The sequence below is a fragment of the Zootermopsis nevadensis genome, unplaced genomic scaffold (assembly GCF_977971745.1).
Source record: "Zootermopsis nevadensis isolate Lab colony 2312 unplaced genomic scaffold, Znev_1.0 Znev_ptg000003l, whole genome shotgun sequence".
Taxonomy (NCBI): domain Eukaryota; kingdom Metazoa; phylum Arthropoda; class Insecta; order Blattodea; family Termopsidae; genus Zootermopsis; species Zootermopsis nevadensis.
The window spans coordinates 8448874-8472484 of NW_028259135.1; the positions used below are offsets into that span (position 1 = coordinate 8448874).

Here is a 23611-nt window from a genome sequence, read left to right on the forward strand (position 1 = left end):
CATTCCTGTGATGATGATTGCGTAATAAGAACATTCTTCCATCTACACTTAGGATCCTATCCCCGACGGGGGCAGAGGATTTTGCTCTAGTTTCTGTGTCCAGACCGGTTCTGGGGCCCACACATTCTCCTATCTAATGGATATCGGTGTCCTTTCCCGGGGGCAAAGTGCGGCCGGGGCGTGACGCTGACAACTCTCGCCAATTTAGTGTCGAGGTTATTGATGAGTGGGAGTTATAATTCTCACCTTCTAAGCGCCTACAAGACGTATGCCGAAACAGTTTTACTTTTTCAAAGCACAATAAACCAAGCTCTGACGTAAGAACGATAAAGGGTAAACTTACAGCGATTTTCAAATGTTCACACTGTCTTCAAAATCATAAATTGTAATTTGCATTTTAACATGCATAGCACACATTTGGGTGGGAAGGTTACACATATTTTTATTTCTAAAAATACGAAGTCAAGTAAGAAAGAGCAGGGTGCATAATGTACAATGTAAATATAAGGTTGAGGTTTCTGTTACCTGCTGAAATTTCAATGACAGGCTTAAGACCATGTCACTCAGCTGTGTGCCCATCAAATTATTCAGGAAGACAGAACAAAACAGAATTTATTTACATACCATAGAACCTTCTTAGGCCTAAGTAAAGGATACAGAGAAAGTCATAGGATAAATCCTTTGCCACGGACGTAGTTTGCACATTTAAAGGAATTTTCTCCCTTTCAGTAAAACGTTCTGATGGTACTCTGGAGATCCTGCATCGTAGTTTCCATTCAGATGGCAGCAGCTGTATTGATGGGGGATATGAGGAGTGACAGAATGGATTCAGGTCATGTGGTTATGCCTTCCAGGAAAAGGTCATGACATCAAAACAAAAGAATTAAATAAAGAAACTTTCTAAAGAGTAAGAAATTGTAATGTTTTATTTTAAATATGACACAGTATACCATTGAAGTCTTTTCCAATGTTTGCCGCCACCAAATAGCGATCAGCAACCCAGGCCGCCCTCGTACCTTAGTGTCGCAACTTCGATCGTAATCAAGGCTGACGCTTGAATCGCAGTGGGGTGGCCATGACAGACAAGTCGGGGTCTGGCAGATGGGAGCACAACTGACACAGGATCTACAACAGACGCGTCAAGAACAGAGCATCAGGTAAACTGACTCATCGGATCTTGCGCGCAAGCAGTTGAATGGTTTAAAATGTTCACATATTTAGTGGTACAGTTGAAATTAATTATATTATGTTTCTGATGAATGTGTTCTGTGACGTACACAAATGTCAAGAGATTAAATAAAAATTGTGAAAAAATGTGTGTCAAACTGGCAATCTGATGTTTTCACTCCGTTCTCATACACAATCTTACCACAAATGGTTCACTAGGGCTTCCGGGTATTACTCATAAAACCTACGATTACTTTCCTACAGCACAGACTTCATTTTTAATCAATCAGTCATTAAATGAGTTTCATTCAGTACACACACGACAGTTTGTGGAACGCTGGGACACTGACAAGACTACCACTCCTACAAATATTTTGATATTAATGTGATGGGACTCATGCACAAATTGTCGTATGATTGAACTTGTTTGAGCTAATATTTTATTGCTTGCCGCTTTCCATTGTGTCCTAGCACGTATGAAGCTGAGAAACTGTGCATAAGCCTCACACGACACACAGCTGATTGCAAGCAAAAAAACTGAGGTTTTGCCGAGCGGAATAGCTCTGTCGGTAACAGGTTCATATCTGCAACAGATCAACAGAGCTGTGCAGCAATAAAGGAGCATCTGTACTCCGTAAATTGTGACTGTGGTACAGAGGAAACAGATGAAGATCGTGTCAGCAGCATCGCATTTGTCCACGTTCTACTTTCTTACATTTTTGAAACTGGGTGAGGCCCGCAGCGAGGAGCAAGTTTTGGACGTGCCTTGTGGCGCATCAGCTCGCGTTCCATTGGTATAATGAAGCACACTCTTCAATGTGAGGGCACCATTCACCAAAACCATGGTCACGCGCTCAGGGTTCAAGCGGTGCTCATAGCGTGAGAACAGCGCACCATTGGCGCAAACCTGCAATTGAGAAGCAGAAAGAAAATTACTCAGAACACTGCAAAATGACGGGATGAATGAAGCATAATGAACTGATAAGGATATGGAAGGAACTGATCACAGCCTAATTTGAGGTATTATCCTGCCCCTTGCATTTGTACAGAGGAAAACCATGAAAAATCTCACTGTATAGTCGATCTCTGGAGGAAAAAATTTCAAATAAGGGTCTCTGAGACTAAAAGGAGTGCTAACCACTTAGCTGTGACACTTGGTGGATGTTATTAACTGACCTGACCTCTGAGGTCACAGTGTGTGCTGATCGTTCAGCCATCTTGTTCTACTGGATGACATTTCAAGACTCATTCTGGAAATCTCACCTTGATGTGCCTGTGCTCAGAGTGGAAGTCAATGGTGAAGGCAGCCCCTCTCTGCAGTGGTACTGAGTCGTTGCTGAAATCCCAGCCCCAGGCGCCATTGAAGAACGTGTTGTGTAAAACTGCGCCATCCTTAAGACGTGCATTAAACTGTAGCACTATCACCTCCTCGTTGTCTTGATCGGACTGCAGATTGATGATAATCCTGAAATGTGATCGCATGGACAACAGAGAACAACGCTTTATCGATTACAGATATGCCAGACACGGCTCTTTTTCCTTTCCTCATCGTTAGAAAATGAGAGAGCGATCAGCTTCATGCTGCGGTTGACTTTGCCCCTGGTGACTGAGGCTGGATAGGAAGTTGAGCGACCACAACGGCCACAGGACTTCCTGGGAATTCAACCCCATCTGTTGGATCCGTAAACTGTAACATTCTTGGCAACCATAATGACAGCAAAACAATGTTTACTCTGACTTTTAATTAAGTGACAGTATCAAACCCTGAAAATGGGACTGTACCAGATCATGTACGTTAACAACGCAGATCACAGTGAGATGGCTGATACCCGGCTTGCAGAGCCGTGCACGTAATGTGATCATTCACCTGCTACATGCGTTGTAAACAATGCTGTAATTTCTGCTCACCAGTCAGCGTTGCTGTGCAGGGTGCCAGCCACCGAGATGACGGAGCCCGTGGAGAACGGGTATCGTAACTGTGACAGGTATGGCACGGCACCTGAAACTGGCAGTTGTTGTGCGCGGAGGTCTGCTCGTGGCCGGCAGACTTGCTGAAATGCACGCGGAGACAACACACTCATATCAGTTCTAAGATCAATGTTCGGTACACTTAGCAAATCAAAAACAGATCTTCAACATTTCGCCAGCCAACTCGTTCTTATTCGCTGTGGTCACTGATGTAATGTTTAACTACTCACCTGTGCTCCCACATGGTAAATGAGCTTGTAAAGAGAAACATCACCAAAGACACGCACGTGTGACACCTGGGAGGGGTCGACACGATGAAAGAACATCCAGAAAAGGGCCCCATTCACATTAACCTGCAAAGACATGGAAACAGCTTAATTTTCCTTAAATCACAACAAAGTCTTCGGAGAGTTACATCCCTTAACTGTAATAAGTTAGAGATATACATTGTTTTCAACGAGTTGTCTTGAGTAACAAATTCCAGAAATCTGATTAATATAATGAATAACAGATGCTGGAAGTACACCATTATATTTTTCCCACCACACCTCTGCCCCATAGTAACCTTCAGGACTGGAAGAACCAATACCTTGAAGCCCTGGTTGTCTGACTGGAGACTGACGTTAAACTCGGCATCTGCTTGTAGTGGGAACCAGTAAGGGATCTCCTGTTGCCCCCAGGCATGTTTAAGGAAAGAATTATGGTAGACCTGCTCCACATCAAATCGAGCATGGAAACTAAATGCCATTGCTGACTGCTCCGTGAACTCCACATCATCTGGGACCAGCAGCTCGACTGAAAATCTAACAACATGCGTTTAGCCCCTGTATGTTGTCTTCCCCTAATAATTTTAAATCCAGTAAAAATTCTGTTTCTGCTACCACACCAGCGTCATTTAGTTAACTGCTCACATTGCAAGGTGTGACAGTATGGAACATTCAAAGGTCACGCTTCTCAGTCTTCCTCCCTATGACCTCTTGAACCTCTGACGTTAAGACGCATTACACATATGCCTACAGAATTCTGTGACTTCAGCAAAAAATTATCAAAGAGAAAGGAAGATCTGGGAAGAACCGGTGGTCCCCACTTCCTATACCAATCTGGTGATGTATATTTAAGTAAAATTTCTTTGGTATCCTTACGTCCAGTATTTAAGAGTTATCACACATAACCTCAAACACAATTTTTAATGCACTCAAAAAATGTCTAAAAATCTAATCTGTGAACAAACTAAGAACATCACGACGTGTCCTGAATTATATATTTTGTGGTTTTCCTCCATCCTTCGTATCACGGTACCACGCCGCCCCCAAATTCAGAGCCCACTGTTACGATGCTGAGCTGACATTGTTTCTCAGTTTCCTGCGACGAGACTAATTGTGTTCATTGAGATGAATGTCTGGAGGTGGAAAGGTGGGTTAATGGAGCGGGAAGTGGAGGCGAACAGCTGACAGGAAACGTCCGCCCAGCGAATTGGACAGCTCTGGCCGAGCGTGGCAACGACAGGGAACTGAGATCACGCACGACGGTCGTCACTTTTGCTTTTGCCATGACAATTTACACGCAGGGTCTTCGATGATCGGGGGGGCTAACGACAATATCCACGTTCACACAGGGCTGTGCAAAAACTGACCACGATATTCTGCTGATAGAGCAGCAAATTTTGCATTGATCTAACACCCTTGATCTTAATATTGGACTTTATTGAGTTTAAACATTTTTTTTGAGTTGGGCCTTCATAGGTTGGAATTTCGAAACTGTATCTCCAAAATATCCTGGGTGTTAAATGATTAAAATCGTAACGATCATTTACGAACATCCCGTAAATAAAACGCAAACTGTAATTTGCTAAATGCCGCGAACAACCGGCTGATAACTTACTCCTGCGCGCCGGGTGGGACTGAGCCCTCCAGAGACAGCTCCGAGCCGAAGGGCAGTCCACTGCTGAGGGGTACCACTAGCGGGGCCCCGTCATCTGGCAGAAACTCCATCACCAGAGGCCTCTCGCTGCTCTGACACTGGAGCTCTGAAACATGGTTTATTGTTGTTCGTACATCGTTAATTAATATTGTCGATAATTCAGGTTATTTTAAATTCCATAAAATGGCGCTCCTTATACGACGCCATAAATTGTCAGTAGCTCAGACCAAAAGCGTTGAGTGCATAATGAAGAACATAATAATTATCCATCCAATGCAAAGATAACTTGACTTCGACCACACGCAGAACTACGCATATGCAAACAAATAAGCACCGAGCCCGCTAGAAACATTCCGGTATCCTTGGGCCCACACGGGCAAGTACAACTGTCGTGACGTGTCCTGTTCAATTATATTATTTGTGTGGACTTCAAAGCGCCGCTACAAACTCGACTCTCGACTGATGTGGGAACTTGTTAACAGAAAATTGCCTTCCGACCACTTGCAGCTGTTTCCGCTGCTTGGTTGCGGAGTCTGCAAGAACTGAGACTTTTGCTTCAAAGCAAAGTAAATCCAGTTCCTTAGCAGAACCTTCTAAATATGGATTTTACATGAAAGGCTAAATCAACTCTAGATGCGGTGTCTGTCTGTCTTGCAAATAACAGAACAGAATTGCATCTTAGCAGAGACACATAATATTCATTAAACAAAATACCGATTTCCAGTGTTTTCTCAATTGTCATATTAAATTTTGACAATCTTGGGCGTCACGTTTTGTTTTTTGTCGGGGCAAGCATTACGACGATAGCCCCGGCCAACTAAATTTGTTATCACGCCAAACAAAATATTTCTTTGTCATGTTACCACATTTATATTTAAACGAATTTTAAAAGCCTTTATCTGGCGCACAAAAACCTCACGTTCGTCTTTGAAAAAATCGGTTTGGCCCAAGTACAACCTTCCTCTTTAATATTTGGCGTTCATTAGGCCTAAACTGCATGACAAAATGTCGATGCATAAACGGACTGCTCACGAAACAATTTCTCGGTTCATTGCTGCACATGAATGAGGAAAACGCTTACTTACGGCATCTGCTGGCGCGCGGCTGAAGCAAAGCAACGATGAAGACTAAAATGCGATGTGTTCTGTTCATCGTGTCGAATTCTCATGCTGTTTCGTGCGACGCTGGTTCCAGACTGAGGTTCGGTATTGTCCACTTATGGGCGTTTAGAGAGGAGGAAGGGGCCCCTTCTTACGGAATCGTATAGAACACTTTGACCTTCGCGTGGGTGTGGGTCTTCCAGAACACGTGAAGGATGGCACAGAACATCATATTGTTTCATACGATTCTGAACGGGAATTGCAAGCTTCACTGTAGGTTTTTTCGTTTCATGTATGCCAATGTGAAACGAAATTCTGAGTTACTTGTCCGTATTAGCTGCAACATTAACGTCGAGCGGGGGGGGGGGGGGGGCATTTGTTGGAAAAGTTCAGTTTTGTGCCTCACAAAGAAAGTTTTTACTTCATGCAATTATTTGGGGTCCAGTATTAGACTCGTCATTATTCAACATCAAATTCTAACAGGTGCAAATAATTGGTTATTTAAGTACATTTAATGTCAAGTCATGAGGAACCTCAATGGCTTACGGGGCAGTGCTTGAAACTACGGGCTCACAAAGACGAGCAATAAGCGTCCTTCAGTTTAGCAAACATCAAAATTGGGTCAGACACATTACTGCCGAGTTAATCCTCAGTTATTAGCTCATGGCAAACAAAGCAAATGCTCTAATATATAATGTAGATGACAACCACACCATACCAACTGCCAAAGTTTGCAACATCCAATAACACTGCCACTACCAGTAAAATGTAAATAAGGACATCTTAAGGCTACCAAAGCTAGGTCTGAGGGAAATTGCTGGGATTCTTTACTCAAAAGAGGGAGATCTGAAATAAGTGTTCGGAGCAAGCAAGGCGGTCAAAAGGAAAGAGCTTTCTTTCAAGCAATTCACTGAAATTTATTTAAAAATGTGAAATACAGGAAAGCAATCGATTAAGTGAGAAACTGGGATACGAATTATGTCCATCACCTGAACTTGTTCCTGACCGCATCTTCGGTGCCTTCGATTTCAATGGAGTCATACATCCACTTCCTGTTCTGCCTACGAGTCAAATAAAAAAAGATTAACAAATGCCAGGGATCCGACAGTCTTGGGACAAAGCATTGGTCCTCTGTGCCTCAAGTCTCGCGTCTGATAACTGCAAGACGCGGTGTGAATGATTACAACACTGCAGAGACAGTATAAATGCAGAAATACTGATGGGCTGCTCAGTTACCACGCAGACGAGTTACTGACTGCTTGGCAATAAAGGATTGGTCACTAATCAAGTTTACCATTCTTATAATATTTGCTAAGTCTGCCAGATATTATTGAAAAGCCAGTGCTGCTAATACCTGCATTCATGGCCACACATGCAAGAACGACACTTTGGGCACGGGAAATGGCACCCTGGACAGGTTTCTTCCAAGCAATCGCATAGATCCTTCTCCAGCGCCATGAGCATGCCCTTAAAATCATACAGGCTCGTCTGCTTCCTCCTGTAGGACAGATGCAGAATTCTAGCACAAGTCAACACGACTCACGAATGTAGTAGTGTCTCTACGCCTTATTTTTCAATGGTTTGCATGGGAAGTGCTTCAGAAACAAATTGACAAGAATTACACTTCACTACACAGCGTCCCAAATCAAAGATGCCTGTGAAAATTTTCAGAACAAACTACATACAAAACACTCAAATTTCTTTACGCTGCAAACCTAATACATGCTCAATGGGGGCTTGTTCAAAACAGCATTAATGTTGGCAGTAAAATTTTTGTAAAATAAGTATCTTTGTAACTAAGAGGCCAGTTGGAACAATCTGTATGTTGCCTGAAAAGGTCCTTAAATGCAGACTCCACACATGCCATGAAATTTCACATATGCAATTCATCAATGGGGACAAAAAGTGTAAAGTATTACATAAAGCAGCCAGTTAAGAAACAATGTGATTCCTTTTCAGGAACAAATACAAGAAAGTATTGTGTCCTAAACAGTACTCAATTACTACTACCAAACATCTGTTTGATAGAGAGACCAGTTCATATTAGTATTTCAGTTCTACAAATTTGCTGTGAACTACTTGTCCCACAGACCTTCATTCTGATTACCACTTCTCACACTCTATATAACCATAATACTCACAGAATTTCATGTAATAAAGTGGACATAATAATGCCAAATATGTTTAAAAGCAGAGATCGTAAACCATGAAACATTTCTTCATTTGACATGCAAGGAGACACAAAATTGAAAATATGCAGTGTTCATCACAATAAATAACTACTCGATCTGCTGCATGCAAATGTCTTCAATATACACTTTAATATTCAAATACGCAAAAACAAATACGAAGTAAATAAAAGTTCTAGCAAAAACAAATATGGTGTCACGATACTTGTTTCCTTCTCACCCGCCAGTGTAAATTTTTCGCGTCAGTTTCCTGCGTTCTCTGTTGCTTCTTTCTGGATCAAAATTCTCCATAAATTTCATGTTGTCGTTCTGGGTTAATTTCTTTAACGCTGTCGCTATTTTCTGAAAGAGAACGTAAACAACGAAATTATATAACACCATACAAGCTTACTGCCCTGAAGACCACTAAAATAATACAGTTTCCCACTTTCCTCACATTTATCGCACGTTCTTCAATCGGATTCCATATCCAATCGAAACCATGAGCAGACAACTGTTCACGCTACCTGCGATATTTGTTTTGTGCCCCCGACCACAGACGTAAATTCCCCTGTGTCAGTGCTGTAGTCACTGTTGTCGAATTTAGAGTTTGAGTTCGAACTGTCATCCGGATCAATAAATGATTCCATACCTGGCCACATTCAGTAATGCCATAGCGCCACACAACGAACACAAATCAAACACACACTAGAAATTTCCCTCCATATCAATAATTTCCCTCCAACTGAAATTTCAAGCTCTCGCGGCGGCAAACGCCAATTTCTTCTTTGGATTCTAAACTTTTTGCATCACTCAACATTATCTGATCATGCTAAACGCCCCCTCCTTGATTTGATGAGCTAATAATAGCACAAATTATTTCTGTGGAATGGAAGTAATGACATAAACGAGATGAAACAATGTTAACTACGAACTGCATTTGACAACCTGCTTAGCATCTATGTCTTCCTTCAAATAGAAATAGCAGCACTTTTCTCTACTTTCCTGCCCCTTCCCCTGGTCTCGCGAAATATTCTTCTCAGCACTATGTCCTCCAAAATATCACAATCACCTACTTACGAGAGCAGCACACATACAAAAAAACAAAACAGTACATTATAATTATTCTTTGCTTGGTGGCAACCTTTAACACAAATGTTACACAAAGCAAATTTCCCTACAAAAAAAGTGCACATTGTTTCCTCAATCAAAGCCAGCCCCTTGTGAAGAAACAAAACCTGGTGAACTATATGAAACCACACAGGGAGTCATTATGTAGTTCCTCCATTACCAACATAATTCATCACCCTTCTTATTTCCAAAATACTTATTAGGTTCATTATTAAATTTTAGTAATAAACCACATTTCACAAGAATATAGAACACTAAAGTATTACATACATATCCTAACACATTCATTATTAAACAATTAAAACATTCCTATCTTCACTGTTCTCACTAATTTATAATAATGCAAAAACACATAAACCTTTACTTAGAAACTTCAAAATATGTTTCCCAAACATATAAAATTCTTACATAAATGTAAAAGTACATATAAGACCAAAAAAAAAAAATTGTTCTACACCCACAAAAAAATCTTATATTTTTTTCTTACTTTTATAAAATATCCATCACATCAGGAACAGACAATTTTATATTTATATTAAATCTTCAAAAACATTACAATGTCTACAGAGCATAATATTTTATTGTTCTAAATACAATTATACAGAGCCACACACTAGACATCGAGATACTTTCTTTACTTTGTGGAAACTCTCGTCCTCTTGTTCCACGAAAAGTTTATTCCATAGGACTTTGGCTTCATCGCCTTTTCCTTCTGCTTCTCCACAAACCATTTCCATCCATTCTTCTCACAGAAAGCAATGGCATCATCTTCGGTGTCAAATTCAACCTTTAAGTTGGAGAGAGGGTCACCCCTACAACAGAGATCAGGCGACATTACATCTCCACAAACAAAAGTGCCTGCCCTCTGCGTATTTATTACTGTCTGTCTGAGCAGAGAACCTTATGACCAAAATGCAGTCATATCCACAATGTGTGTTACATGTCCTGCCCATCCCATCCTCCTTGATTTAATCACCCTAATATCATCTGGCAACGACAGCAAATGATGAAGCTTCCCACTAATAACTTTCTCGAATCTCGCATTAGCAGAAAGAATGATACGTCTGCATGCTCAATGTTCAGACCAACTCTAGGGCCCTCTCAGCCTCCTACGCAATTGGTACTGGGGCTCTCTTCCTGAGGGGTAAAGCTGCTGCACAAAGTTGAAGGGCAAAAATTCAGAATCAGCGCAAGATGAGGTAAAGGTAAGTGCTTAGCTTCATGAGCCAGCCATTCGTAGCTAGAGAAAGAACCCCGGTACCTAATGGACAGGAGCCTGGGTCCGAAAAAATATCTCTGCCCCTTGAAGAATAAAAACCCAGTCACACAACCTGCACCGAGTTACCCAGCTCCATAATTCAAGGACCCGTGTAATATGACAGATCACCTTGGACAAACAGAATGAGAACCATGTTCATGAAAGCAGAACCAAAACACTTACGTGGATGCCCAGCCCATGAGTGGGTTTTCCCAGCGTTCCCTGGTTTCAAACTCAATCTCCCACCGTTGGGTGTTGTCAGTACCGGATTGCATGGCATTCTTGCACGGTCTGTAGATTCTTACCAGGCGAGTCTTGATGTGTTCTTCAGGGACCCCAGTAATAGCAGAAATGTTCATCTGTGCAACCAGCATGTCAGCAGACAAAATAATACTTTTAAAATGCACTGATCACCCTGACAAAGGAGGCAGCAGTGACGTCTGAAGTGTTGGTAAAATTCTAGCAGACTATACAGTGCTACAACCCAGAAGACAGCCATCTTCATACTAACAACTTTAAAACCTCAAAACCTACTGAACAATTTAATGTTTAATTACTAACCTGTCACGGAGTTTTGATTTGTAAGAGAAATAAAAAACAGTTAAAGTTTCAAACAGGTTACATTTTGCTACATCAGTTTAGTTTATATTAGATTTCTGTGCTGTGAGCTAAATGTCACAAGTAACATGACATGATGGGGAATCACTTAAACCTTTTACATGCAAAAATGTATCTACATAGAGGAAAAAATTTTTAATTTTCCCAGTAAGATGTTGGTGAAAAGTAACTACAAGTCACTGCACAGGCAAAAAGGATAGTTCTATCTGTTCGCTACACAGTAAAGATATATCAAAAATTTTACTGCAACTGCAAAACGCTCTTGTAACTTCCCACACTTTGGCTGATGAAAACATGAATTAGCACAACAAACTCAAATGAAGAGAAATGAAAGATGAACCTTTATTTCATACCGGCTGATCCACAGTTATGTAGCCTTCAAGCTGCTTCTGATGAGACACTTCATCTGTCCTCATGAGCGCATACTTAGTTTCCACCTGGGTGGCCTCATTTACGTCCAGTGCCTTGTCGACATTGTCAGTGCGCTGCACGGCTGCGGTGTGCACTGCACAGCCATTCCTGGAAGGCAGCACACCTAACTCACAAACACCACAATTAACTGAGCCCCAGTCTACATAATAATGCAATAACATGTGCTTTCATAATGTCAAATAAAAAATATTTCTGCACAATAAACCGAAAGGTACTGAGTAACAACACAAAAAATAATTAGGATAGTTGCTTCAGGCTGAGATATGAACCTGAGAATTTCCACATAAATATTCAAAGTCCTTAAACACTGTGCTGGTGTGAAGACCAATTTTACAATCAACTGACAATAGCAAATTCAGAAGCAGATGGGATGAATTCAGAAATTGCCAGTCTTGGTCTACTACAAACAGCACAATAAAAATAAGCTGAGTAACAGAAAAAGTGGGCCTTTTCTGTACATTAAAGAAGTTAAATATTTAGAATGTAATTAGTAACAGCATATGCAAAATGGGGCGGACGTTAAACGAAAATATAACACTGAAACTGAAAACAATACATATAAAGTGTTTGTGTAACTGAAGATTAATGACGGTATACGTTAGTGAATTGCTAAATTAGCATGAATCAATACAAATGTAAACATAAAAAGGTCTTAATTACGTAGCAATACAAGACGAGTTCAGAGTAAAATGTATGATCTGTAGCCCGAGAAGAATTCATTGAAGATTTCTGTCTTCTGGTTTGTTGCGCTGTGTAGTCTGGTCGATGTTAACCAACGTTTCAGAGGTCATACTGCCTCCGTCATCAGGGCCATGAATATACCTCTGAAACGTTGGTTAACATCGACCAGACTACACAGCGCAACAACCCAGAAGACGGAAATCTTCATACTCACCGCTGTGAGAACCTCAAGTCTTACAAGAATTCATTGTTTGGAGTGAATGTTGGAAGATATAGTTCTTGAGAAGTATACAAAATAGGGATCAATGAAATAACTTCCATTTACAAAATCCATTTGGAGGAAATAAATATGACTTGTATCAGAGTTACCAATATCAGTTTCATTTACTGTACCATTGTATCGCTGTTCTCGTTTTTATACCCCTAATAACACTCCTAACGAATACTTGTGACGCCATCTTCCTCCTAGACAGGTTTGCCAATACTATTCGCTAAATACTCAACCTGACGGGGTAATTTATTACCCACGTCGTCTCCTGTGTGCATACAATGCACCTGTTATGTTTCATCCTGAAAATTATGTACTATTATTTTATTCCATTAGAAAAACATTAAACTTTTATTCCGATCAGTTATTTACAGATTGTAGTATAACAGCACAAAATCAATATTTACAAATGCAGAGACAGAGTATTAAAATTAATCACAAATAAAACAATGATATTATAGTCTTTCATTACCGGCAAACGGTCTGTCACTGAAAAAGAATGAACATGATGCCTGCATTATATATACCAAATGAAGAAACGTATTTCATACGCCTGCGTAAGAAAGTTGAAATTGTGGGTATATTTATTTTTGTGTGTTCGCTTATAGCTCGGAAACCGATACACCGATTGTTACCAAACTTCGCAAAGACTAGAAAGAGAACACAAGAAAGTCAAAACTCCAGCAAAGTGTCGTTTATTTCGATTACAGGTGAGGGGGTTTCTTGCAGCTCGGAAACTAAGCACGATAAAAGAACTTCGCTGGACGAAATTTATTTGCCTCGAAAATAAGGTTACAAAAACGAAGATCAGGGGCCCTAAGAGTTGGGTTTCCGATGAACATGGTTTCTGTAGCTCGAAAACTAAGCACCATAGTAGAATATTATTCGCTTGGAGAGGGTAGATGACGATCTGGCCTGTGTCACGCTTTCAGGCATGGAACATTGACAATGAAAATGTTCACATTTCGCGAATCTTTCAGCAGCAACACGTAAGGAGCCACGCTGAGATCCGTTGCTATGCGACCGCGAGTAACTGCAAAATCGGCCGACGGGGGGCAGGCGCTTCGTGTCACTTCAGTCGTGTGTTGCGGTCCGCAGCCAGCCGCTGTGGTGGGAGATATGGGTCTTCAGGTACGTGACGTCAGGGTAGCATTGGGTGTGTCTGATTTGCCTCGAGGGCTGGTGTAATGTGTATTGGAGCATTGACACAGGGAACAGCAAATTTGGAAATACGGCGTAATGTAGAAAGAACAGAAATCGTAAAGGATGCAAAGCAGAAATTTATTGACGAGGACTATCTAAGTACCAAAAACACCCGTTTTTAGTGTCGTCCGTCTGTCTGTCTGTACGCATGGAAGGACTACGCTCTTGTGAAAGATGTCTTTTGGAAATGTTGGCGGCCCTCACTAAGATAAAGGGGTGAATAGTGTCAGTACAGATGAAGATGAAAACGTCTTAAGAAGAAGTTAAATTCGTCTGACTCATGATAGGGACCAGTGGACTCTTGTGAACAAGGCTATGAAATTTCGGGGAATTTATTTACCAGCTGAGCAATTTTCAGGTTCCAAAGGACTGTGTTTAGTGGATTTGGTACGATGGGTCTACGTGTTTTTCGTTCACCGTCGTCATCTTCGAGTACAGTATCAGAAGAGTGGTTTATGGTACATGCACGAGTGTCTGAGATAATTTCTTTTCTCTCTCTCCCTCCCACCAAATTTTCAAGAACCAAGGTCTGAAAAATCTCAAAATTGTCCGAACTGAATCCAGGTAGGAGAGTTAGTTTACTGACTGAGCTCTTTCCGCTTTAAATTACTGTATACTTTTCAAAAACTGTCTTTCATTAGAGTACTGTCTTCCAGAAAACCGAAAGTGGTTATAATAGATCGCCCTGGTGTATCCAGTTCACAGACCAAAACGCCCACCCCTCAAACATCCTCATTAAGTGACGTAATTGTGCTGCAGGTCATGTGGTTGATACTGGTACTGATCCTGCAGTCGGAGTCCCGAGTTATTGTCAAGAGGAGCTTCAAGGACCAGTCCGTCAAAAGCTACCTGACAGAGGTACTTCGCCACTTCATTTCCTACTCATTCCGGGTTCGTAAAGTCGGCGTCTTACAGAAGGGGGAGCCGGGAGCGAGGTTAGCATGACACGCTCTGCGCATGCTTCGCTCAGTACTACCGTCCAAAATAACATTCCTCCCTCGTACGCGCGGTAAGGACTTCCACATAACCTCTCCAGGACTTCTCCGGTACTACTCAAGGACTTTTCCAGGTTTTTTAGAAAACGTTTCCATGAATTCTCCAGCACTTCTCCAGGGACATCCCCACGACCGCCCCATAAACAGGCTAGAAATTCTCTAGGACACAATATAACCCACCGTAAAACAACACAACTTTATCTAACCTAACCTAACCTAAACAACCTACTCTAACCTAACCTAAAGTAACCTAACCTAAAGTAACCTAACCTAACCTAACCTAACACCGCAGCGCAGGAAGTTATTTGATCGGCGACGTCCCGTTCCATGAACCGCGCTGTAACTTGCCGAATGCAGACGCCAAGAAAACTAAAGCTTTTTTAATGCGTGTGACCAAGTGAATTCCATGCATCTTGATTAAATCGATAGCTTCCTCAATGTCAGTTCTTTCAATCTGACGATACCGTGAGCGTTAAACACGAGTCCTGCGAGCAGGAATAAACCGAGGATCGGATTCTCATAAAATCAAAAATGCCTTTCGCTTTAAGTGCGTACACCTGGGCACGAGGACGTCTAACAGCAAACCAGTGATGAGGTTTGAAGAACTGTGCCACGGTAACAGCGAATGCACAGCCCACCCTGGTCCCTGGAATGTCCTTATAATTTGTGTAACAACATTCAACAAGAATAGGTTTCATCTATAGGGGAGATAAGAAATAAATACCAAATTTTAGAGGGGAAATCTGAAAGAAATTAACCACACGATTACCGGGCGTAATCTAAACTTGAGGATAATACTAAAATGCAACTATTAAATAAAAAGGGTCCAATGGCGGACTCTGGGTTCTGTGAAAGACAGGGAATTTCATGGATCGATGAGCGACTATCAGGTTGTTTCGTTGGCAACAGGCCACTACGTTACAAGCAGTTTGCCTAACAAAATATGTTCAGCGTGTTTTGAACCAGGCTCTCTTCACACTCATTTAGGGAATTTTACGTCTCGTGTGTTGGCAGCGCACCTGCTGGTGGAACGAGATCTGTAAGGAGGAGTTCCAGACGCTGTTCCGCTGCAGGTGCCCCCAGTGGTCGTACTGCCGAAGCCCCGGCCGATACTACAATGCCTTCTGCACCATGACGGGCACAGGTTACATTTGGACGCAGCCCAACCGCAGCTGGGGAGATCCCGTATACAGCGACGTGACGTCACGCGTTGCCTAGCGACGCGACGTTTACATTTAATGGCTCTCTATTTGGTTGGGTTACAATTTCACTTTCCCGTGGCGCAATGCGTCATCATTAACGAGGCTCTGACAACCGAGACATGGCTGTATTAAGTAAAATTTGTATGTAGGGGAGTTTGGTTCTTGGGGCCCCGTTTGATTTTCGATGTTTAATGTTTTGCAGATGAGTGTATTTTAATCGACACCGATGGAAGTTCACAACAGCCTACATTTTCCTGTGATGAGAAATCTTGAGAAAGCGTTTCGGCCTGCCTCTGCTTGCGTCCAAGCGAACAAAGAACTTTTTTCTGCACACAGCAAAGAATTAGGTTATGACGTGCAACACGTGGTATTCTGCCAATGTTGTTCTTCTGGGTTGTGACTGCGCCATGGCTGAAGACGCAGGCAGGCAGCATGTTCTTCCGAAACGTCGGTCCTTCAAGTCCACGCAGCGCTACAACCCAGAAGACCAACGTATTTTTAACCTGGTACCTCTTAGGACAGCGTCAAGAGCAGAAATTGTCAAAGTCACTTTGACTTCGCGAAAGCTGTTATGAACAATAAGATATTATTCCGATATGTCAGGGCAGAAATTAGATTTACTTGGGCAATTCTCGCACCAGAAATTAATGTTTCGTTTTGAACTCTTGTGTGTGCCAGGTTAAAAAGGCTTTAATTGCTCGCATGTCGCATTACGGTAAACCGATGGTCTCCGCCATATAATTGCCCATCTTCCGCGGTTCATTTTAAAACTTCCCGAAGTGAAGGCGGACAATGTGAACGTCTTAACATTGGTCAAGGACACGTTTCTAGGTACTAATTTCAGAACACGTATTTGAATGCCAAAATGTAGCGCTTCTGATAACTCCGGCATAAACAACATTTGAGCCCCTTCGACTTCATCACACGTACCCACCATCAACATTATTCAAGTCTATAATTAAGTATCTCGCTGTGTTTTGTTTTTGTATTTCTGCAATGGGAGAACAACGAAAACCAGTAGAGTGTAACCAACACCAGCGAAAGTTTATCAAATAAATCGTTTGTTCAGTGCTGCCATCTCTGTTACTTATTTACGAACTAACTGCTCCTTTGTTCCATTCTTACAGTAGGTCACGGGGTTCGAAACAACTGAAGACGCTAGCCGCAACACGCACGCCGATTTATTGATCTGTGGTTCATTTAACGATGCTTTCAGATCCTCCCATCTACGTCTAGGTCTCCCCAGCGGTCTCTTCCCCTCAGGATTCCCAAACAAAACCCGGTGCACACCTCTTGTCCCATCCATGCGTGCTACATGCCCCGCCCATGCCAATAAAAACAGAGATTTGAAATAATTAAGGGTAGGAAGAGGGAATGAGACTATGTAATAAGCCATTCCGTGTCGAATATCTTCTTATTTGACCACAGTCGGAGACACGCATCCATTTTCCTTCTTATTTATTTTTCATCGCGTTTTGCGATCGAGGGGGGAGATCAATAATTTCGCACGTACAAAGAAGCTAATTTGTTTATTGCAAACAAAATGTCTGGCCATGCCGGTAACCCAGCAGACCCCACGGAGAACTGGGTTAGTACGACCAAGTTCACCTGGAGCGCCATCTGAGCGCGTCGTATTGATCCGGCGTCGCTGTGACGTCACGGTGTCCGGTCAAAATGGCGATGTTATGGCTGATGCTAGTGGGCCTTTCGGTCGTCTGTCAGGGTCACCCTGGCATCCAGATACAGGACCTCGACGACGAATTGTACACGGAGGTGCGGGACCTTCTCAACAAACATGCGACACACCGCGTGAGTACACACAGTGGTTGCGGTGGGAGAAATACATTGTTAGTGGCGTAGGGTGTAGCGTGCCTAAACAGGCCTTTTACATTTCACGGCACAGCTTCCTACAGCGAACAATTCTATATCAACAATTACGCTAACAATGGGAGCAAATAAGCAGTGTTTTACAATAGAACTTTGCAGACTTCGTGTTGAGTCTATCGAACACAAAATGGACGATGTTTGTGTGCTGTCGTTTATTTACGATTAATATTAGGTTAGGTGATAGAGACACAAACTCCTGCATACATAAAAGCAAAGTGGTAACTATATGTACCACCTACTTTATTAACAAATAATTCTTCATTTTGCCCACAGAGTGTGTTCATGGGTTTCGTATATGATTCTCAGAATAAACAGCGATTATTTCCTTAAACAGCGTTAATCGGTTGATCTTTGTAATGGTGAAGGGTTGTGTTTTCTTCGCGGTACGGGCTGAATTCTTGAATATTATTTAGACACACACACAGTGGCAAATCAGCTGTAGACAACGCAACTGAAGCTGTTTGGACGAGACCAGACATGTAAACAGCACATTCAAGATATCAGTCCACGTAGATAATTCGACAAGAAGTGGGAAATGTATCCGATATATAAACTGTAATTGATCTTGTTTATTCGAAAATTTTGTAAAGTCGAAACACATGGCAGAAACAACCTAGAAGCTGGCATCTAATTCCAACAATTTGTTCAAACTCACAATTCAGCAATCTTGAAACTGTTTCAGGCGCCTACCAACGCCCTCAGCCGTCCGAAGGAGGTGGTGGGTTGGCCCCGGCCACTGCCGCACCTGGGTCAGGTGACTGGGGTGGCTGTGAACTCGCGCGGACAGCCAGTCATCTTCCACAGGGGGCCGAGGGTCTGGGACACGAGGTACGGAGCCTCACGTGCTGGACTGACTTTCATTAAATTTGGCATCGGGCAGTTTTAAAACCGGATAAAAATAATGAGGACTTCGGTGGACATTCGCTGACTCTGTGGGGAATCCCCAGTCAGCGGCTCACGCATTAACGCACGAGGCTGTCACTTTGGTTCGCTTCTTGTAACAGAGCAATCACTCGGCGAAAGTCCTTTTCAATATGGCACTCACATCTTCCTACTGCTCGCTGAATTTCTCAACTTTCTTCGTCTTTACGCGCTGAATCTTTCACCCATTGTCACCCGTCCTCCTCATTCTACACACGCAACCAACCTCCGTTTCGCTTCTTGGCAGCAGTTTCATGCATAAAGCGATCGGCGTCTCTGTTGCAGCTGTTTCAACGCGAGCCACCACTTCCAGCACGTGGCTGAGGGTCCGATCGCTGTGTCGACTGTTTTGACCCTTGACCCAGAGACAGGCGCAGTCATCGGCGACTGGGGACGCAATCTCTTCTACATGCCGCACGGAATAACGCTGGACGCCGAGGACAACGTCTGGCTGACGGATGTGGCGCTCCACCAGGTGTTCAAGGTTCGTGCTGCCGTCTCAGCTAAGCCGTAAATGACAAACCTCGTGTCTCCGGATAAGATATGTCCCACCCCCAAAACGTGACCCGCTCTGCAGTTCTTCTGTTCCGTTCCGTTGCAGTTCCGACCCGGAGAGACGTTCCCTGCCCTGACTCTGGGGGAGCCGTTCAGCCCTGGTGACGGTCCCACGCGCCTCTGCCAGCCCACGGCGGTGGCCATCGCCAGTTCCGGACAGGCGTTCGTGGCCGACGGCTACTGTAACCACAGGGTGCTGATGCTGAGCCCCCGAGGTCGGCTGATACGACTCATTCCACTGCCGTCAGGTGGGGTTGGCGTACAGTATTTAAATGTGCAATGCAACGAGCAGTATCTTTTTACGAAACTATAAAATCATTTGGAACTCAAAGTTGTCAGAATCTTCCTCATTAACACAAACAGATGACAATGACGTTTGTGTCTCGGCTCTGAACATGGTCGCAGGCTTACATTTTGTCCAAAAACTTTTGCTCGTCGCCCGGAGTGCTACACAATTCGGTGGGCGGACGCCGCGTGCTACACGATCGGGGACCCTCTGTTGCAGAATTCCTGTCCCTGCAAGTACCACACAGCCTGGCTCTGATCGAGGCCCTGGACCTGCTTTGCATTGCGGATCGTGAGAACATGCGAGTCGTCTGTCCTCGAGCTGGCCTCGTGCCCTACATGAGCGCTCAGCCCGTCAGCATCCAGGCTCCAGACCTGGGGAGAGTTTTCGGGGTCGTGGCTGTAGGTAGGTTGATTCGCCCCATCACATGCGTAACATACGTGTTCCCTTTGCGGTACGGACTGGATTTTTAAATGCCATGTACTAGAACGTCCCCTTCAAAGGGTTAACTCTTCTGCAGGGGGCTTGGTGTACGCCGTAAACGGACCGACGTCGCCCCAGATCCCGGTGAGAGGGTTCACGCTGGACCCGCGCTCCGAGACTGCGATAGATCGATGGGGACCGTCCGCGGTAAGTATCGGAACCACACGATGTTAATGTTTAACCTCCCCCCCCCCCCCGGGCTTCGAAGCCTCGTCTCCTGCCATCTGTTCCTGAATTGGCACGAGTGGGCACTGATACTTCAGCAATAAACCATTTAAAGATACCCGAAAAATTTGTTTGCCTCATTACGTTGGTGTAAACCATGGTGGTCTAGCGGTTAGAACGCTGGCTTTGTAATCCTGGGGTCTCCGGTTCGATTGCCGGCGGTGCCCGAATTTATAACTTGTATTGGGCAAGGCCGTTGCCTAGGCATCACGGAGTTTTCCTCCGTGGCATCCCAACAATTACACCATTCACACACAGAAGAAGGCAATGGCAAACCACTTCTGGATCATCTGCCAAGAACGTATATGAACAGGTCCCAGTCCGAGAAAAGGATGGAAGGATCCTGTTCATATGGACCTGTCGTCAGACAGAACACTAAATAAATAAATAAGGTTGGTGTTAAGGAGCTCAGTAACTCGTTTGCTGCAGGCCTTGTGTGGCCTATCAATTATCTCAATAAACTCAGAACCTGCCAGCAAATAAAGACCGGTATGGACTTTTTCAGGGTTTCCGAAGTCCACACGGCATCGCGATCAGCCCCAATGGGACGGCGATGTACGTCACAGAGATCGGCCCCAACAAAGTGTGGAAGTTCTCTCTTGCCGGTGGCGGCGTACAGTAACAACAGCGAAGGCCACCTCGGTATCCGGACCTCGGATTCTGAAAAAAAGTTGACGGCATCCCAACATAAAAAGATAGCCCAGATATTTCGGGTCGCATTCAGAATCGCTTAGATCTCAGCAATCTAAAACTTTGGGCAACGCGTGGGAAGGCAGCCATTATTTCTCGCTGCGTGACTGTCAACTTTTCTCCGCTTGTAGATCCTCGTATTTATGTATCACCACAATTGTGAAAGGACCCGCTGGGTCAAATGCTAACCTAACCTAACCTAACCCAACCTAACCTAACCTAAACTAACCTTCCGCTTCGGCGATAATTACCGATTTGTTAGCAATGCGTGGCCCGCGAACCTCTTTAAATTCAGAATAAGTGTCACGATAAAGCAGTCACTTTGCTTTCCGGAGGTCCCGGGTTCAAATCTCGGCCTAGAACACCGAATATTCTGATCTGTCTTGGAGTTTACAGCTCTTCCTACAGATGAATGCCGGGGCGTAGCCTCACAACATTCCGCGGAAACTTAGAATCACAGTCTTTCCGAAATCATAATGAACAAATTAATTTACCACTCGGAAAATTCGGTATCGATAAGATCAATCGATAGTGTTCGGACATCACCGCGCGTACCGACGAGGTATCACGGGCAATGTTTTGCACATCTTTTTGCTGGACCGCACGCTCTAAATCCCAAGGAGAGCGATGCCTCTGTCCTTCTTTTACCGAAGGGGTCCGCGGGCCAGTAGTTGTGAACCAGCAACGAAAAAATAAACATATTTTAGTGATCACTTTGGCCCGCTGCTTGTTGTCAACCCGTCTGTGAATCCAGTCCCTAATACGATTAAGAACATCAACACAAACAGAAGTTCAATTCGCCTGTTCCTTCCTGCCCCGTTCTTAAAGACGCGCATAATTTCTGTCACTGTGAGGTGCCGAGTCTCACGTCCACACAAAACAAGAAGTGAAACTGTTTTTGGTTACGCACGAGGACAAAGAGTTCTGAAACGGACTCCGAAATGATTCTCCTCGAATTCTTTTCCGATGCAAATTCCCAAAGACGCGTGATCTTGGTCACATTTTCGACCGGTGACGAGACACGAGGACGAACTTGGGTTCTGTCGTCACTTAGGAATTAGCAGATCTCATTTGTGGCCCAAGAGTTCAGCAGAGGGAGAATAATAATGAGAAAGTTGTTTGTGCCTGCAGCAAATGCAAATTGGGTTCCCCCTTTTCGTTCGAACGGCGTGACGCCGAGATGAAACCAGTTGCAGAACTTCACACCCTCGGCAGGACAGCAGAGGCTGCTTACTGGAGGGGGGAGTTCCTAGGGGACAACAGTTACCCTCCCCCCCGGCCCAGGCCAGAAGACCAAGCAAACAACAACTTAAGGCCGCTCGTCCCTCGAATGGAACAAATCGCGCGCGAAGGCGTTTATGAAGACAGGAGACGTTTCGGAACACGAAAAAAGTAGCCTTCAGAGTGAAATTAAATTTTCGGTTGGACGGGTAGCGTTTGGAAATCTGACGGTCGCTCAGCTGGTTAAGATATTCCCCGCCTTCTCTGGAACTAGAAGAGCCCGAAATTGGTGTGACCTGAACCCCGTCAACACCACCCTCCCGCCTCGTTTCCCTTTATATCCTTTTTAATATTATCTCCATGTAGAATGGTCTGTTCCCTTCGGGTTTCTGCGATCTGAGCTGTGCCCACGTCCGTGCTACATGCCCGGCCTCCCATATCATCCACGGTGAAGAATACACAAGTTACGAAGCTCGTCATGAACTTCGTAATTTTAATAAAACTCCTCAGTCCCAGCCAATCGCCGGGTTCTGCCTCAGTGGCGCCCGGAAAACAAAGGAGGTCACCAGACAAAAGCATTCGCTCGCCACTAACGGCGCCAGATTCGAACACGGGGCCGTCGAATAAAACCCGCAAGAAGTCGGTTGGGCAGCAGCCTGCTTTATCGGCATTCCTTGAGGTAAAGAGCGGCCTTAATGCGTTCGCTTGCACTCATTTGTCGCGCAGAATGAGAGCGAGACTTGGCAACAACGCGGCAACTTTCTTTTTGGGGCGATAAAAACAGGCAAGGGTACACAAAGAGGGGCCAGCAGTCGGTAAAATCCGTGAGTTGACATGTTCGAACCGCGTCTCTTTCGACACCATAGCCCATCGCAGTTTTTAACTATGTTTACCACATGTTTCTGGCCCCCCGTACAAGAGGATAGGATCTGCGATTATATCTAGTCACGTGACACAGGTGACACCAGCTCCCTGTTTCGTTCCGAAAATATTCGGGTAAATCAGAGCGTTTTTCTCTCGTGTTCCTGTCCGGTGCGCACCAGAATAATCTTCTAAGAGGGGGCAAGGCTGCCGGAGCCCGAAGCTAAACCACACACACATCGAACACGTTAAGAATGGGAGGAGCTAGATCACCGTCGCACGCCAGGGCGGTGTCTTGCTTAATTAAGCAACGGCGACAACTCGGCGCCAGAAGCACAGGTGCAGGGAAAAAAAGTCGTGGCGTCCTCTCT

General features: G+C 44.0%; 5 protein-coding genes and 1 long non-coding RNA gene across 9 annotated transcripts; 3 read left to right on the top strand and 3 right to left on the bottom strand.

The window, feature by feature from the left end:
• The first annotated feature begins 176 nt into the window (after nucleotides 1–176).
• LOC110837945 (uncharacterized) lies at nucleotides 177–1332 on the top strand. 2 transcript variants are annotated; one of them, XR_002545892.2, is made up of 2 exons: nucleotides 177–317; nucleotides 730–1332. It is a non-coding gene; the product is annotated as an uncharacterized LOC110837945 (long non-coding RNA). The 2 variants fall into 2 exon arrangements; XR_002545893.2 differs by having other exon boundaries at nucleotides 194–333.
• Nucleotides 898–6476, bottom strand: LOC110837939 (galectin-8). 2 transcript variants are annotated; one of them, XM_022080632.2, is made up of 8 exons: nucleotides 6141–6476; nucleotides 5017–5161; nucleotides 3725–3938; nucleotides 3366–3488; nucleotides 3076–3218; nucleotides 2431–2632; nucleotides 1883–2074; nucleotides 898–1125 (listed from the first exon to the last, which is right to left on the bottom strand). In XM_022080632.2, the coding sequence occupies exons 1-8, from the start codon at nucleotides 6205–6207 to the stop codon at nucleotides 1042–1044; spliced, it is 1170 nt and encodes a 389-aa protein (XP_021936324.1). In that variant the 5' UTR covers nucleotides 6208–6476; the 3' UTR covers nucleotides 898–1041. The 2 variants fall into 2 exon arrangements, with proteins under 2 accessions (XP_021936324.1, XP_021936325.1); XM_022080633.2 differs by lacking the exon at nucleotides 6141–6476 and adding an exon at nucleotides 5283–5387.
• Nucleotides 6477–7047: 571 nt separating this feature from the next.
• On the bottom strand, nucleotides 7048–8985 carry LOC147874967 (ARL14 effector protein-like). The gene is made up of 4 exons (XM_087342338.1): nucleotides 8851–8985; nucleotides 8565–8686; nucleotides 7510–7653; nucleotides 7048–7216 (listed from the first exon to the last, which is right to left on the bottom strand). The coding sequence occupies exons 1-4, from the start codon at nucleotides 8983–8985 to the stop codon at nucleotides 7141–7143; spliced, it is 477 nt and encodes a 158-aa protein (XP_087198464.1). The 3' UTR covers nucleotides 7048–7140.
• Nucleotides 8781–12955, bottom strand: LOC110837943 (NADH:ubiquinone oxidoreductase subunit 18). Its single transcript, XM_022080639.2, has 4 exons — nucleotides 12837–12955; nucleotides 11684–11849; nucleotides 10896–11071; nucleotides 8781–10266 (listed from the first exon to the last, which is right to left on the bottom strand). The coding sequence occupies exons 1-4, from the start codon at nucleotides 12899–12901 to the stop codon at nucleotides 10089–10091; spliced, it is 585 nt and encodes a 194-aa protein (XP_021936331.2). The 5' UTR covers nucleotides 12902–12955; the 3' UTR covers nucleotides 8781–10088.
• Nucleotides 12956–13713: 758 nt separating this feature from the next.
• Nucleotides 13714–17188, top strand: LOC110837949 (uncharacterized). Of its 2 annotated transcripts, none has more exons than XM_022080644.2 (3): nucleotides 13714–13842; nucleotides 14674–14772; nucleotides 15924–17188. In XM_022080644.2, exons 1-3 carry the CDS (start codon nucleotides 13729–13731, stop codon nucleotides 16125–16127), a joined length of 417 nt encoding a protein of 138 aa, XP_021936336.2. In that variant the 5' UTR covers nucleotides 13714–13728; the 3' UTR covers nucleotides 16128–17188. The 2 variants fall into 2 exon arrangements, with proteins under 2 accessions (XP_021936336.2, XP_087198465.1); XM_087342339.1 differs by lacking the exon at nucleotides 13714–13842 and adding an exon at nucleotides 13871–14372.
• Nucleotides 17189–17740: 552 nt separating this feature from the next.
• Nucleotides 17741–21871, top strand: LOC110837948 (peptidyl-alpha-hydroxyglycine alpha-amidating lyase 2). Its single transcript, XM_022080643.2, has 7 exons — nucleotides 17741–17920; nucleotides 18681–18826; nucleotides 19205–19403; nucleotides 19521–19722; nucleotides 19980–20165; nucleotides 20281–20390; nucleotides 20974–21871. Exons 1-7 carry the CDS (start codon nucleotides 17786–17788, stop codon nucleotides 21088–21090), a joined length of 1095 nt encoding a protein of 364 aa, XP_021936335.2. The 5' UTR covers nucleotides 17741–17785; the 3' UTR covers nucleotides 21091–21871.
• The last annotated feature ends 1740 nt before the right edge of the window (nucleotides 21872–23611 follow it).

Excerpts from the sequence above, each read along its gene's own strand:
- LOC110837939 (XM_022080632.2), bottom strand. The coding sequence starts at position 6,207 with ATGAACAGAACACATCGCATTTTAGTCTTCATCGTTGCTTTGCTTCAG. Across the intron at positions 5,162-6,140 it reads GCCGCGCGCCAGCAGATGCC|AGCTCCAGTGTCAGAGCAGC; the intron begins GTAAGTAAGCGT and ends ACCATGTTTCAG. Across the intron at positions 1,126-1,882 it reads CCTCACCCAGTTTCAAAAAT|ATCCTGTGTCAGTTGTGCTC; the intron begins GTAAGAAAGTAG and ends CGTCTGTTGTAG.
- LOC147874967 (XM_087342338.1), bottom strand. The coding sequence starts at position 8,985 with ATGTGGCCAGGTATGGAATCATTTATTGATCCGGATGACAGTTCGAAC. Across the intron at positions 8,687-8,850 it reads GCACAAAACAAATATCGCAG|AAAATAGCGACAGCGTTAAA; the intron begins GTAGCGTGAACA and ends GTTCTCTTTCAG. Across the intron at positions 7,654-8,564 it reads CGAAAAATTTACACTGGCGG|GAGGAAGCAGACGAGCCTGT; the intron begins GTGAGAAGGAAA and ends TCTGTCCTACAG.
- LOC110837943 (XM_022080639.2), bottom strand. The coding sequence starts at position 12,901 with ATGGCGTCACAAGTATTCGTTAGGAGTGTTATTAGGGGTATAAAAACG. Across the intron at positions 11,850-12,836 it reads ACGAGAACAGCGATACAATG|GAATGGCTGTGCAGTGCACA; the intron begins GTACAGTAAATG and ends GCTGCCTTCCAG. Across the intron at positions 10,267-10,895 it reads CTCATGGGCTGGGCATCCAC|GGGTGACCCTCTCTCCAACT; the intron begins GTAAGTGTTTTG and ends TCTCTGTTGTAG.
- LOC110837949 (XM_022080644.2), top strand. The coding sequence starts at position 13,729 with ATGCGACCGCGAGTAACTGCAAAATCGGCCGACGGGGGGCAGGCGCTT. Across the intron at positions 13,843-14,673 it reads TGGGAGATATGGGTCTTCAG|GTCATGTGGTTGATACTGGT; the intron begins GTACGTGACGTC and ends ATTGTGCTGCAG. Across the intron at positions 14,773-15,923 it reads TCAAAAGCTACCTGACAGAG|CGCACCTGCTGGTGGAACGA; the intron begins GTACTTCGCCAC and ends GTGTGTTGGCAG.
- LOC110837948 (XM_022080643.2), top strand. The coding sequence starts at position 17,786 with ATGGCGATGTTATGGCTGATGCTAGTGGGCCTTTCGGTCGTCTGTCAG. Across the intron at positions 17,921-18,680 it reads ACAAACATGCGACACACCGC|GCGCCTACCAACGCCCTCAG; the intron begins GTGAGTACACAC and ends AAACTGTTTCAG. Across the intron at positions 20,166-20,280 it reads TTTCGGGGTCGTGGCTGTAG|GGGGCTTGGTGTACGCCGTA; the intron begins GTAGGTTGATTC and ends ACTCTTCTGCAG.